At 39.0% G+C, this 16324-nt stretch overlaps 1 protein-coding gene across 7 annotated transcripts in view; it reads left to right on the top strand.

The window, feature by feature from the left end:
- tns1b (tensin 1b) overlaps positions 1 to 16324 on the top strand; it is a 319315-nt gene that overhangs the window by 27410 nt on the left and 275581 nt on the right. The window contains exon 1 of one of the 7 annotated variants that reach the window (XM_041806329.1): positions 12939 to 13072. The exons of the other annotated variants lie outside the window; for them this stretch is intronic. Coding sequence (XP_041662263.1) covers positions 13058 to 13072 — 15 coding nt within the window. The 5' untranslated portion in view covers positions 12939 to 13057. Of the gene's footprint in view, positions 1 to 12938; positions 13073 to 16324 lie in introns of those variants that run through there. 7 annotated transcript variants of the gene reach the window in all.

The raw sequence follows: 16324 nt of genomic DNA, 5'->3' as shown, positions 1-16324 counted from the left end.
TGTATCTATTTGTTTGATTTTCTTTGCTATGCTTTATAAGGGACTTGTATTTCAAAGGTCAAAGCCTTAGGTCAGGATGTATGGAGTAGAAACTGTGTCACAGCTGTATGTTATCAGTCCTCAAAGGGTGTTTTCCCTTTGTCCGAGATAACAGTAGCTGATATAACAGTATACTGTCGGGTAAAGTGCCTTTAAACTGTACTAAGTAAAACAGAACAAGAAGTTTCAGTGGACACATTATCAGCTGGCTGCTCCCTGCTCTGTAACACTGTTACTTATCACCTCAGTGGAGAACATTCCTGTCATTTTATACAATTGTTCTGTGTCTTATATTACAACTGAGCTGTGCTGGGGTCAATCCTTTAAGACCAGCCACTGCCATCTGCATCCTTATGTGTTGGCTTTGTTTTCAGTGGAGGCTATATTAATATACACCATGCCAGCAAATAGGAGCCTCTGCTGCAAAAGAAGTCTCTGATTGCTTTTTGGATATTTGTTTTTAGCAGGGCTGCACTGACGAATCAGTCAAACATTTGTATCCGCTGATATCACCCTTGTTGACATGGCATGTGAGCGATTCAGCCTGATGTGGTGTGACATGGAGTGCAATTTTCCCTCTTCATCCTGTTCTGACTTTCCTCTCAGTGTTGATATCAGGGTTTTTCCTCACTCAGAATGAGGTGGTGGTCACACCTTTCTCCCACGTGTATGTGTCGTGTGCATAATGGCTCTACCAAACACTTTAGCAAGCAAGGAGTGTGGCAGGATTATTTCATAGATTTGTTTTTACATTCCTCACTCAGTGGAGCTTGTTATCTTGATTTAGATGACGAAGTAGAGATAGTGGTGCATTGATAAAATCCATATCTGCCACTGAAATGTTAACATGGAGGCAAAAACATTTGTCTTACATCAATAAGAAGCTTGTCGTTACAATGCACAACACTTCAGTTTGTCTGCATTTAATAAAAAAAAGATAATTTTAATAAAATAATGAAGTTTTTGTGGTTGATGATCATATGTCAACTTAATCATGAAAATCTATTGTTGCCTGTGGGCAAACACATGTCAGTAACATTGTGAATACACAAGGGGTAAATCCCTTAACTTAATTAAAAATTTAGCATGGATGTCCCAAAGCTGTCAAATAATGTTAGAGTTTAAATGTCTGTATTCTTAAAACCATTGAGCACTTCATTTTTATTATGATAGAAGTGCATACGTTATTATTATATTTATATTATTTGACTTCTGTCAAATTAAATAACTTGAACATGCCACAGAATAAACACACACACACACAAAATAATGAAAACAAATGAAAATACATTTTTTATGTTTTTAATCTTGCCCCCCTCCATACAAACATACATAAACACTTTTTATATGATTTGAATGAAAGACTCTTATAGTGAGATACTGCTTTTATTACGTCCTCTTGCATTTATTTTATCCCAGAGGAGCCACAGGTAAGCCTCAGCCTCTTAAAGTTATTGATATTATGATAACCTTTAAACATTTTTCACTTACTTATTCAAAAAGCTAACGTTAGGTCGTTCATGCTTGCTGTCAGACTGACCCACACTCACGGACGAACACACAGACTATCTCTCCTCACACACACCCAACTGCTCCTGTCACCCTGTGACTGCAGCTCACACTTTTCCTTCTTCTCTGCTGTTTTAGTGGACATTTAGAATGCAAAGTGAGGCAAATATCATGGATTAGATGAACACCTGTCGCTGTTGTTTTTGTCCAGTCTCGTATCGTAACAGAAACTAAACTTAAGTTACACCTGAGTGTTTACGACGAGCTATTTTTAGATCGCTAGCGTCTGATGTCCATCATGACACATGGTTGAAGATGAATATACCTATTAGATTTTTCCTCTAATCATTAGATTATAATCAGAGAAGCAATAAACTAAGCAAAAGTAAAGTTTATCAGCTGTCTGTGTGTGCCAAGTGACGCCATAATCGAGCAACACAACAAATCGTACATAAATTCGTTACCAACACTTTTAATTATCGATTTTTATAGATTTTATCCATTTGTTGTTGCAGCCCTATTTCTAAGTATTTTCTTCTCTTTAGACTAGTCAGTTAAACACAATTTCAATAGGCGTTTAGCCAAAAGGGGAAATAGATGAACATCCCTATTTATTCATCCAGTTATCCTCCTGTATGTTCATAATTTGTCGCTGTGGTGGATCCTTGCAGAATTTTTGGACATCCTGCTGACAGGTGCAACATTTTTGTGCAACAATCTGAAGAAATACCCATTAAAGTGATTCTCCTGTGATAACAATGCGGCTATAACAAAGTTCACTCCTTTTGTCCTAACATGCAAAAAATGCTGCAAAGCTTGCCTCTACCTCCACCACCTCTATCCCCTCTTTCGATGTGCCCTCTGCCCCCAGCACATAGTTAACAAATAGTTAACGTGTCCACATCGTCATCATCCTCGTCATCATCATATCATGATCCATTTATGGATAAAACAGGAGCATCCTCCTCACTCAGTAAGTAGAGCAGGTTCATGGCTGCGGCTAAACCATAGCTTCTGTTGTGTCTCATCTTGGCAGTTTGGGCTGAAACCCCAATCTATGTGACACATAAGGTGTTTCCCGGCGCTAGCACCTGTGTAAACAAAGCCAGACTAGCAGGCTTTTGTGTTTGATAATCATGCCACTAAGTCTTTGAATTTTTGAAAGATAATCGATGTTTGTGTATGCATGATGAAGCTTTGATGTATGAACTTTGAACTCTGTGCACATGATCGATTGACCTTGTTGGCAAGGTCAAAATAGGCAAAAGACTTCACAACTACAAATAAGAGGCTAAAGACTACACGCCACCTATCTGATGAGAAATGTCTTGTCACATCTGCTGTGTTATAATATCGTCTCCTGATGAGGGAAGCTCTTTTGAAATTAAAAAATATTCAATTTTATATTATTTTTTCAACTGTTATTCGTATTTTACCATTGTAGTGATGGAAAAAAATTACATTAGAGAAACCAAAATTTGCAGGGCAAAATATTGTTTCTTATTGATTCAGTGTGGACAGCAAGTGTGAGATGCTGGGTGATGTGATGCTAGATCTCACCTTTGCCTGCAGTTTAGACTCAAGTCAAAGAAGACATTTCTGTGCCAAATTTATGTTCACTTACTAAAAATTGTTTTAAAGGTCTATTCAAATAAATTTTGATGATGAAATTCTTAAGATCTTCAGTGTGCAACTCTTTGTACTTCTTATATCAATTAATCTCAACGTTACGTGTGATGCCAGCTCATTTCTGTTCATTTTTGATGACAGAAAGAAAATGTCAATGTAAGGCTCATTTTACAAAATTAATCAACATTAATTTTAATCTGCAGTTTTTTTTGCAAGAAACACCAACATTAAAATATGTCAGAGTGAACGTAGAGATGGAAAGTAGCTGAGACAGAAGTTTGTGCTTCTTTGTGAAGGCTTTATATAGGACATGATGGTATTGTATCAACAGCGGCTGCTGGACAAACATGCAAATAATTCAGCCATTCAAAGCCCCATAGATTTATTGTTGTTTAATTCATGCCTGTTCATGTCTGTAACTCTTCAGAAATCACACCCATCAAGATGACAGGAACTTGTTTGTTTCACATTATCTCAGAGTTGGGGCCAAACATCTGAATCTCCCCGGCTCTTTTCATCTTCTGAGAAAAACCACGTGACTGTGTTCGCTCGGTGTTTGTTCGGTGTTTGGGTGGATCTCTGCTTTTTACACTGAAGTCAGGCAGACATGAAAGAAAGAGGAAGACAGCCGGTAAACAATGCATGCATTCCTGCTTTCAAACTGCAGCTTGTAGCCAAAACAAAAGCAGATTTCTCTGCTTTATTTGAGGCCAGTATTCTCAGGAGTGCCCACAGCATGGTTTAATTTTAACCAGCAGATGGGGACATTACCATTGTCTCTGTTTGGCCTTACTGACTGTCCACAAGTGACCGCAGATGGGTTTAAAGACACATTATAGTGTTGTTGAAGAGCTCTAAAGTATAGTTTTTCATTATACGCATGTACCTTAGAGTACAGAATACTTGAGGAAATAACTGAAGAATAACAAGCTTTGGTTACAGTAATGCTACTGCTTTGGTGTAAAAATAACAAGAATATTTCTGTGACACAACAATGCAAATGAACCAAACTCAAGTCTAAAGTTTGAATTATGCTTCAGTGTTTTACACACATACAAAAAAGATTTGGGAATACCTCATGCCGTCATTTTCAGAGTCCAGCAAGGCCAAAACATCGCCTTTCATCTGCGTGACCATATCCCAGCATGCCTCCCACCGCTCTGTTACAATTTTGGAGCCATACAGCAGTCATACAGCAAACTGTACAGATAACCAGTTGACTAGAAAGGCCAGAAATTTATTTGGGTTGAGGTCAGGACTGCTGGCAGGCCATTCCATCCTCTACACTCCCAAATTCTGGAGGTGGCCCCTGATAAATTCCCAGACTGTGGAGATATGGGATTGCCACTGGTTGCAAAATCTCATCTTGACATCTCTCTGCATTGAGATTGCCTCCGATGATGACAGTGAGGGAGATGCTGCCCCCCACCATCACACTGCCTCCACCAAAAGATGTTACTCAGTGCAGACATTAGCATAACATTCTCTGCATCGTCTCCACACTTTAACCCTATGATCCAGCTGCCATAGGCAGAATCTGGACTCATCGCTGAACATAACATTCTTCCACATGTTCAGGTTCACGTGCATGTGTTGCAGACACCAGCGCAAACGTGCCTAAAAGTGATAGGCAGACATGGCAGGCCTTCTGGCAGCCCGATGAGACTGAAGATTGGCTGCATGCAGTCTGTTCTGGATCGTTGGGCAGAGAGCCGTCGGCCATATCCTCCTGCAAACCTTGACTGCAAATCTGTAGAAGACAGCCTAAGAGGAAACGGTCTTCTTAGGGTGTGGAAGCAAGAGTCAGTAGCAACAGCAAAATGAGCTGTTTGGCATTTGTAGAGGAAATTTGACACATTTTTCATGGGTTCAACCACATACTCAGCTCTGCTGCTCATCCAACTAATGCATGTTCCTCACAAATGTGGCATCATTAAAAGGGAAATAAACAGGGTATGAAATGTATAGCCAAGGAGAATTATTATAACAAATAAATAATCTACCAAACACAAATTAACTTACTTTTTGTGCTAAGTTTATTTGCCTATACTATCAGTGTGTTACTGGAGTATACCTCCTGAGGGCACATGAGAGAGCTAAACTACAACTTTCTACAATACAATTCTACAAATATTGGGGATGCTTTAGGACGGTCACAATAATGTTTATTCTGAGATAAGAACATAATTATATCAACAATCAATTCTAACTACATATGAGCTCAGGCTGATGACTGGTGGTCAAAAAACTGCCTGCACTTTATGTCTAGCACATTTTTCCGTGTGCACAGACATAATATTCCCAGTGTGCAAATAACTGTTTTTCTGTGTGCTCTTGGTTTAGAAAAATGCAAAGCAGTCTCATATGACTGAGATAGGGTTATTGTAAAGGACTAAACCCCAGCTTTCATTTTCATTTTTAACCCTGAATCCCCTCTCAATTAAGAGTGAAAGAGGAGCACAGAACTGCAACATCCACACTATGCATTGAGGCCAACTTCTATGATTTCTCAGTTTGGGTGGATCATTGACCCTCTGGTCATGAGGTGTTGTCTCATCTTGCATTTGTGTAGCCGACTGAGCATTCTTGGACTGTACTGTATATGACGCTTGTGACTGGAGGACACCACTAGAGGGCATACCAGAGAACTTAAGCCATAATTTATATTATTATGATGTAAGCGATCAAAACTAATACAATATAAACATTAATAGCCAATACCGAAATCAGATCAGCTGATGACTGAGGGCCAGAACACACTGCCTATATTTTGTTTTTAGATCATTTTTCTCCATGCATGGAAGTAGCAGCCTCAGTGTAATGGTTTAATTAGTGACTGTGTTAACTGGTGGCTCAGAGCTGACTGCATTCATAGATATGTTTATTACAGAAGCTGATGAAAAGCAATAAAACTCTACCCATCTTAACTTCTGAGAGACTCTGCCTCTCTAAAATGCTCCTTTTATACCATTCATGTTACTGACCTGCTGCCAGTTAACCTGATTAGTTTCTCCAATTGTTTTTCATAAGTACCACTTCGTTGTCCAGCCTTTTGTTTCCCTGTCCCTACTTTTTTGAGATGTGTTGCTGCCACCAAATTCAAAATAAGCTAGTATTTTTCATGAAATGGTAAAATGTCTCAGTTTCAATGTCTGATATGTTGTTTTATTGTAAATAAAGTAAGGGTTTATGAGATCTGGCAATCACTGCAATCTGGTATTATTTACATTTTACACTGCGCCCCAGCTTTTTTGGAATTGGGGTTGTACATCTCCGGTGTTAGTCCTCACAATCTAAGATCTTTCTGTGCCACACCCTGGTTCAAATAAAAGGCCAAGGATAACTAATTTCCTCCTGTCAAATAACCTTTCTTTTTTATTAAATACTATTAATAAAAATGTTGACTTCCTGGTGCACGTATGATAGCAAAGTTGAGGTATATAGTGCCTTGGATTAGTGCCATTTCAAATGTAGAAAACAGTTAATCCAGCCTTCAAGCACAAGTAGAAAGGACATCTAACAATAAGGCGTGACTGTTCAAGTAATAGCAGTGGACCTTTGTTGGTGAATATTGTCCCTGGATGCTCAAACTTGACAGAAATTGACAGAAAACGGACAGCAGTGACTCTTAAATGGTCAATGTTAATTTGCTGATCTATTGTGAAGCTCTGACAAATTTGCCCTGTACCTCCTAAAGAGGAAATGTTACCAAGTTATAAAATCAGATAAAAGAGAAGCTTCTTTTCTTCCAAAGCTCTGAATGATCCAATGTAAACAGCAGTAAAAGCTCCCATGGCGAGGTGACGGCGGCGTGATGTCCCACCGCTCTCCTGCAACAAGGTCAGTTTCTGAGAAGTTAATTCAATTAAAGCAGACAAAAGGCCACTGGCACCAATAAAGTTTGGGTGAAATGTGAAGCCGTGCGGTGGACACACACACAGTCTTGTGGCCACTCAGCCGTGATTTACATTTGCATAATGCCCGGCTAGTGGGCAGGCTCAGCGTCACCATGGGTTACAGCTGGCTCTGTGAAGATATTCAGCGGCGTGTTTAGTGTCGGGTGTAGTCTGAGGCTGACAGGAGGGGTGTCCTCACTGCTAACACCACACAGACGTACACGCTGTTTTACTGTACTTATAAAAACACTGTTAGCCCGTAAACCCTGGATGACCCTCTTCTCCTGAACCTTTCTAAAATCTAAACTTCAATTTTAGTTTAAAATTAAACTTAAAGTTAAAGTTTGTTTACTTGGAGGGACATGAATGATAGTTGCAATTAAAGAGGCCCGACTGAATGACTTGCTACCTAATCTTACTGAAGATTTCCTGAAGGCCTTTCCTCTACAGTTGACTTTTTTCCACACCTTTCTATTGTCATTTTTAATCATTGTCAGTATATTTAATTGATAATAATATTGATAATATTTCCCTCAAAGTTATAAGTATCAGTTGTTATAATAAAGTTTGATAACATGCTTATAGGTTTTATCATAGGTATCCTTATGTGAACAAATGCATCAGAGGAATATTAATAAGATAATACTGCAGCTAAGGAAGGCGAGAGAAGGAGAACAGCACCATGCATTTCCAAAGAGACCCCAGCGATGCGTGGATCCACCAATGCCAAAGAGGTGCTTTAAGAGGAGAAGGCCCGTATTTATCTTTCTAGTATGTTAAAGCAGGTGGACACCAAATATCTACACGTTTTACATATCTGCATGTGTGGCTGTTCATGTGTAACACGAGTGTTTGTGTTGCCTACATGGCAGATGCACCAGTGCAGAGAGGCAGAGCCACTTTGCAGTTACTTTCAAGACAGTCTGGCTGCAGACCCTTTATTTCTGACAGCCACTCTCAAAGATTGTTCATCTGCGACACCACATATCTCAGAACGTAAATACACGCTAAAACTTTTGAAATAAAATTGGATTACACTTCTGTGGTAAGGGATTGAGCTATCGTTAGGATACCAAAGTGAAAAGGTTAAAACCTGACCTGCAAAACCTAATTAAATTTTTTTTTTATAGAACTGGCTTAATTCTCTGCTTACAGGAAAAAAGCTTTCCTCCACAAAAATATTTTAATGTAGCCAACATAGCTTACATATCACTGTTGGCTACTTAAGCTACGTACATAACTTTGCTAGGTAGCTAATGTAGCTAAAGAGATGCTCCCAAAGCAACTACATAAGCTACATATCTATATTGTCTGTGTAGCTAAGTTAGCTTAAGCTACATTTGCTAAATCTCAAGCTGTTAAAGCTAAGTTGGCTATGAATAGTGGAGCTATGTAGCTAGCATAGCTAAAGTGATTCTCCCAAAGCAACTTCCAGCATATAGGTATGCTACCTACATAGCAAATTTATCTTTAGCTATGTTTGCTAAAGCTCAAGGTGCTAAAGCTAACTTAGTTAGATAATGGAAGTACATAGCTAACTTAGCTAAAGCTATGCTCCCAAAGCAGCTATATAATACGCTACCTATGTAGGTAAGTTAGCTTTAGCTATGCTTGCTAAAGCTGATTTGGCTATTGATAATGGAGCTATGTAGCTAACGTAACAAAAGCTATGCTCACAAGGCAGCTATAGCCTATAGGTGTGTTACATACTTATCTAAGTTAGCTTTAGCTATGTTTGTGGAAGTTTACATTGCTAAAGCTCACAATACTAAAGCTAACCAAGCTACATCAGCTAATGTAATATCAATCAGGTAGCTAGTGTAGCTATGTTAGCTTCAGCTAAGGCAAGCCACCATTTGTGTCAGTACACCTAAATCGGGTCTATGCATAATTTCTATCTTTTTCTTGTTTCTTTTTTAATGGAATATTGCTTAGTCTGTAATGTTTGTATTGTGTTTATTTCGTGAATGCTACTGGGAGACTTTGTTCATTAAAAAAGTTGAATAGAAAATTGGAAAAAAATCTGAAACTGGAAATACGATGTACCAGCCAATTACGGCACTTCCTTTCTGAGATACAGGGTGTCTCAAATGAACGATTTGTGAGAGTGACCATCAGAAATTTAAGGTCTGCAGCCAGAACCTCTTGTTAACATGGGGAAAAAAATGGTCCAGTTTACGTGCAAATTAGCCTCATCGTACACACCTCATTCACAAATACTGATGCTAACAGGTAGAGTGAAGCATAGGTTGGGATACTGATAAATTCCATCTCTCAAAGTGGCTAGTAGGGGTCATTGTGGTACTCACCATGACTGAAACCAAGCATGGGTGAAGGGCTGGCAGATAATGATGTCAAGCCCTGGAGGAACACATGATAGCTGGTGATCTTGTTGCTGCTGCTTTAAGTATTTGCTAATTATTTTCATTGAAGATGTTGACCCAAAAAAATAAAATTCCAAACTTGAGGCTGAGCTGAGCTCCATGCATCCAAACAAATGTTGGCTAATTTGCAACATGCACGCTGCAATCAACTCCTCTTGTGTTACATTAAGCAACTTACAAACTCCTCACTTTTGATCGTATTTCAAACAAACAACCACGCTCACAAATATGTTTCTTTTGTTCTTTTTCTAAAATGAACCTCAGATTGCCTCCCAGAAACCCTGGGAACTTTACAGACTTCAGAAGATTCCCAAATCTGGATCAACAAAAGAAAGCATTCAGCTGCATGGAGCATTTTATCCCTCAAAATCCCTGCGATGGTTATAAACGAATAAAGTTGATGAGCTTAGCCTGCAACCACACATAGCATGCAGCTTTGACATATTTTAAAGTCATTTATATGTAACCACACTCATCTGTCTTTATTAGCCATCATGTGAACACTATAGCCACACAAACTTTAAATCATAACAGGATTATGTCTTTGACTTTGCCTTAATAACCTTCAAAATTACCCCACATACATCATGTCTTGCACATGTGGTATGTATGGCTTCCCAAAGGATGTTGTAATCTGCAGAATATGCTGCTATGTTTCTTGGAAATCCTTTAAAGGTTGATTGATCTTACTGTGTGTGGATTTTATAAGCATTTAAAAAAATTATTCGACAACAAGAATAAAAGTCTGAAAATGTTCTAAGCACTTACATAGGCAGTTAATTTTTGACTTTCCATTAATAAAAGAAAATAATATTGTTAAAGTGATGTCTGCTTTGCTTTATCTGGAGTGTCCTGTAGTCTTATTTTGAAAATCTGCCATTAGGGGGCAGTCAGTGTTGGGATTTGTTTCTCTAGAAAGCCAATAGACTTTCTGTACTGTAGTGCTTGTGTGTTTTAATCAGAATCATGACATCATGACAATCATGACAAGTGTGAGCTCATACAACATGCGCTTCCAATTTAAACTCATGTGTTTGCCTCATCCCATCCACACATGGCAGCAGCAGCACTCCTCACTCACACATAGAGAGACACAAACACAACTCATAGAGGCGTTACAGACTCTTCTTTGGCAGCAGCGCTCATGGAGGCACTCATGGAGGCCTCACTCATGGCTTAGCACTTTGAGGAACGATAACAATCGGCCAGAAAGTAAACCCCCCCATGTTAAAACCTGAGCACACAGAGCACACTTTGATCCAGCTGAGGGGTTTACAGAGCTTTACAAAGAATGAGCCCTATATGGCTTTAGCTCAGGCCTTTACACTGTTTACTATATAGACACAGTTAGGATCCCTCTACATTCACAGGATGGGAACTTACTCTCAGCTTTCTTGCTGCAGTTAGGACCTGGATTTTTTCTGTTTGATCACACAGAGAGTTTATACAAACATCATGTGTCCACATGAAAATGAAGCATGGAAAAAAAGAAGCTACGCCCTAGATGCTGTCAATTCAAATCGATGATTAAAGCCTAGGTGCCATATCATTTGCATGTTGAATATCTGCACTTTTGCTGTTTTTTGCAGTGCTGTTTTATGCAAGACCAGTGTGAAAGCCTCCAAACTGAGAATTGAAATGACTTTTAAGCTCTGATGTAGTGCTTTAAGGAGCATACCGACTTATAGAACAGTGGTTCCCCAACCTTTTTTCTCCTGAGGACCCAGATGGCTTTGCTGTTTTCATTCATAAAATCCAAACAGAATAGGCTTACACACACTTCTTTTTTCCATTTATAATAAAAATTTTTAGTATTTTGTCAATTCATGATTTTAAAAACTCTCTGCAAACCTTATGTTGACAATTTCAGAGCAGACTGAGCCCCCCCCCCATTAAAACCTCTGTTTAGTTTAGGATCAGGGTAAGGGTTAGGATACCAAAAGTTGAAAGTCAAAAAACTGACCAGCAAAACCAAATTACAACATTAATGTTTAATAAAGCAAAGTGAACCGTCTGCTTACTGAAAAAAGCTTGTCCTCCATGAAGACACTCTAATGTAGCCAGTGTAGCTATGCAGTCCCATTAGCTGCATGAGCTACTGTATGTAGAAAATGCATCTATGTAGCTAAAGCTAAGCTCACAGAGCAGCTTTAGCGTTAGTTATTTATCAAGCTCACGTTGCTAAGCCTAGCATAGCTTTGCTTGCTTTAGCTAAAACTATCAAAGCTAAAGCAAGCCACTGTTTCTGTAACTGCTTCTAAAACAGGTATATACATAATCAACCCCGGATTTGACCTCTGACCTTTTCCTCTGTTTTAGTCATGAAATGTTTTTGACATAGCTTGTATAGCTTTGTTAGCTTTAGCTAAAGCTAACGATGCTACATCAAGTCACTGTTTGTGTGACTACATCTAAAACAGGCATATGATAATAATTTAAAAAAAATAACGGATTTGACCCCTAACGTTTTTCTCTGTTTTATTCATGAAATGTTTTCGACATAGCTAGCATAGCTTCATTCGCTTTAGCTTAAGCTAACAACGCTAAAGCAAGTCACTGTTTGTGTGGAGTTGACCCCTGACCTTTTTCTTTGTTTTTCAGCTGTAAAATCAGTGCTTTTTTTCTGTCACTTTATGTGTAGATACATAAGCTGTGAGAAGCCTCTGGACAACCTAGCTTGTTCTGAATTCAGCTTTGCTTTATGGATAAGTGGAGTTTGAATGAGCATCTGTTTTTCTCTCTTCTGAGTGGTCGAGGCTGCCTCTACAGCAAAGTAAATATCTCCTCTTTGTACTAAAGCTTGTAAAAGTGGTGGAGAGTAAAGTGAAACAATGTAAATGTCAGGTGTCTCTCCTGTTTCTCACCCTGCATGTTTCCTCAGACATGGCAGAGTGGTAATAAATCTGTCAGGTCTGAGCAGCTTTCCATTAGGGCTCTTTCCATTAGAAAAACAATATAGAGACCACTCTGCTGGGACTCACTTTGTTAGGAGGCCTGATGCAAACAGCGACCCCTTCACCTCAGCAGCCAGCACCTCTCATGTACTGATACAGACTGACTTTGAACAGCTTTGTGGTTCTTGTTGTTGATAAAGAAACACATTAAGATAACTTAGTGTTGATCTGTTGCATGAGGGTAGTTTCACAAATCTTTCTGAGTCTGTAAACTGGTTGATTTGGAGCCGTAAAGCATCCCTAAAAGCTTTTTTTTTTCTTTTTTTTGTCCCAACAAAGAGTTATAAGTTAACTCTTTGAATAGCAGGTCTACTCTTTAAGGCTTTAAAACTGACTTTAGCCAACAAACAAGAGACAAAGTGTCAGAGAGCACACAGCTCCTGTTCTTTTTACTTTCCATGTACTCCTGCTTTCCACATAGCAAGTGTCTGCGTGTGTGTTTCCTCTCCTCTTGCTAACAATGCAGCTCAGGAAGTATGTCAGGATAAGGGCCAGACCGCTGGGCTCTTTTTGGTCAGTGCATCCAACTCTGAGGGACAATAACACCGTGGTGTTAATCCCAGAAAAGCTTGCTCAGTGTCGGAGAAAGCTGAGGATCTGTGAAAAGGGAATTATCCGCCCAGGTGTCTTCAAAGAAAACTCTGCGATGTCCCTCTGGCTGGTGAGTGCTGTTGGAACATGTCATGTTTAACGGTGGGTGGTCAGAGATTCACTCCCATCTCAAGGTCAGGGGGAAAACCTAGCACTAAAAATGATTTAGGCTGTGGCAAAGAGGACTACTGGTGGTTTCTACAGTTTTTATGTTTTTTGTGTTGCTTCAGATCATTTTTTTACTGACATTCTTGTTAAAGATTAGCTTAAATTAGATCATTTTTTACTGACATTTTTGTTAAAGATTAGCTTAAATGAGGGTTCACCAAGCTCTTGTAATTGCTCATAGTCATGCAAACTGAGGCAGATTTATGGATGTGACTTGCACTACAGATTTGGACTAGCTTTGAAAATTAAAAACTATTAAAATGAATTAATGACAAAGAAATATTATGCAACATATTCTGTAAATCATTTTTTCTCAGCTGTTGGTTTATGGCCCAAAAGTGGTTTGTGGAGCTAGTTTTAGATTGGGTGCCTCAAAGTCTTTGATGTATGCAAGACCCCAATGTGGACTCATAACCTTTGGTTGCATTTTACTTAGTTTTTCTGTAAAAATCAGTACATTTTGGTTGTTTTCTCAGTATTTTTTGACTTATGTGTCTCATTATCCTGGGATTACAAGGGTAGTTTTTCCTTGGCATTGAGTCGTTTCATGGGGATTTCTAGAAAATAACCAAAATATACATGAAAAAACGAGAAACAGAGTAAAATAAAATGCATGCATGCATGTTCTCTGACAGCTGGTTCCCTTTTAAACATGTCTGTTTTGTTTTTTTCTCTTTGTTCTGTCATATGTGTGGTTCTATCAAAGGTCCAGGCAGCAAAATTTATAAGTTGTTGAAAACTGTCAGAAATTTGGGGCATGATCTCTTATGTCAGAAGTGGTGGGTCCTGAGGCTAGACCAGTCGGCTACCCCTTCTCTAAATCATCAGATATGTTGCTGCATACCGAGAGTTGCATGTAAGGATCTACGGTTATATTATTTTTACAAAGTTTGCCCAGCTTTGTCGACATGAATGGATTCATGCTGCTTTTATTTTGAAAAATCTTAAAGGTTGAACGAAGAAGGACATGCTTGCACACAACCTACTAGATGAGTGTTTCCCAACCATTTTTCCTTGAAGCCCCCCTACATGTACCTAAAAAAAAGGCACCCCCAGAGACTAAGGGAGAAGAAAAAGTGGCACACTGCTGCCAAAAATCAACATCGATTTTAATTGTTTCACTGATAAAACCCTAAAAAAAGGCTGATACATGTTTTTCTTATCAAAAGACGTTTGTGTAAACTACTTAATAATGGCTTTTTCATAGTTTTAGTCAATATTTGCAAATCTAATTTGGCAGCCTCAGAGCAGACAAAGCCTCACGCCCCCCCCTAAGATCTTTGGTGCCCCCCCTGGGGGTCCCGGACCCCAGTTTGGGAACCAGTGTACTAGATTAAGGAATTTTCTGTTAATGCCAACTTTTATTAAAACTATGTTTTGCTTGGTAACCTCACAAGATACATATTTTTGTGATGCTAGTAGAAGGAAAAATTGCAAATGATCCATACAGTTAATAATCACCATGTTATCTATCCATCCATTCATCCATTCACATTTCCCAGAAAAAGATGCATGTTTATGCCTCTGCGGCAGCAATAGCTGGGGCAAGCGACATATTGGTTTTGGTTTTCTGTCGGTCTAGGTCTTGTGAACACCATATCTAAGGGAAGTCAGAATAAATGCTTAGTCATTAGGATCCATAATTAGTGCATTTGTTTTTAAAAATCACAATCACATGCTTTATTGTGCCTTTAATCGCACTTGTAAAGAATGAATGATTAAAAACATGGGGCTATGTTGTAAGCAGATTGCACAAAAAGTAGTTCTTGTGAGTTGGATGTTTTGGGGAATGCACTTGACAAATATGCAGCAGCTTCTTTGCGACTGCATTAAAAATCAAATTTAGTTCTGTATGAAACGCTTTTTAAAATAAAAACAAGATCACAACGTATCATGACCTTGCCTGCATTATTGCATAATTTGTCTCAAGATGCATGTAAACAACCCTAATAGACACTTTACTTTGTGAATCTTTCAGCCTCTGTTTTAACCTAAAACTGTCTGTGCTCCGTCTCTCTCCTCCATGTGTCTCTCTTTTGTCCTCTCCTGTGATGCTGAAGTGTCACTCTGAGGTGTCCAGACGACTAATTACTTTATGACCAAGCAGAGTGCCGTAACTTTCACCCTGATGACTCTTTTATACAGGCCGTCCTCTCACACTGGAGGTGGGCCCCCGTGTGTCATTGACTCTTATGCAATGCTTGACCTCAGCTGGTCGCCTGCATGAAGAGAGAACAGAAGGCTTCTTTAATTAGCCATCATTTAACCTGCATTTAAACTGTAGCGGCTTCTTTACTCATTACTTGTCATTGTGACACTTTAATATCAACAGCACTCTTGTTAAAATGTTTATTTGCTTTGAGATAGCAGATAAAAACCCTGTTTGTATTCTTAATAGGTGTTCTTTTTTCTTTGTTTTTTACTAAGTGAAGAAAGTCAGAGTTGGCGCTCCACCTTTTCATCACCTTGGCCTCCATCCTGTTCATTTCTGCCCGTCTGGTCTTTTATGAGGCAGCTGATGACGGCTCAGAGGCCTTTGGTGTTTGAGGCCAGTTGATAATTGCCGCTCCAAAGGTGAAATGGTCACCGTGTGTACTTTGTGTTTGGCGGGTGCCTCTGTAGATGATAATTAAAGGTTAAATAACTCACCCTGGCCTTTTAGGGATTTATAATTTACCTCAACACAAAAGATAAAGCTGTCAAGGGTTCTTATTTTAACTTCATTATCACTTTTGACTTATTGATTTTACAGATTAAGTAACACAAATAAGAGAAACTCCACAGGCTCAAATTCAGAGTGATTTATGTGAATTCTTTTCATTGTTTAGGGGTTAATGTTGGTCTTGAGGCTTTTAAGAGATGCATCGACAGGTTTCTGCAATGGTCTGCTTCAATTTTCCCTCATGCAGTTCTAAAAATGTCTGAAAATTTGAGGTAAACTGTCCCTGAAATCTTCCTGATTTGCTTCTTTGCATGTGCATCTCCCAACAGGAGACTATCCTTGACCAATGGGAGAGGGGGATCACAGGAGGCAAGACACAAGAGACTGACACTTTTTTTTTTGCAAGTTGCAGGATATAAATGAATCCCTCATGCTTACTTGCTGTGAATTTTCCAGGGCTTTAGTCAACCAGTCTTGCAGCATTCAATCTCT

This window comes from Cheilinus undulatus, linkage group 15, assembly GCF_018320785.1.
Source record: "Cheilinus undulatus linkage group 15, ASM1832078v1, whole genome shotgun sequence".
Classification (NCBI taxonomy): domain Eukaryota; kingdom Metazoa; phylum Chordata; class Actinopteri; order Labriformes; family Labridae; genus Cheilinus; species Cheilinus undulatus.
This window is presented reverse-complemented; position numbering and strand designations above follow the sequence as displayed.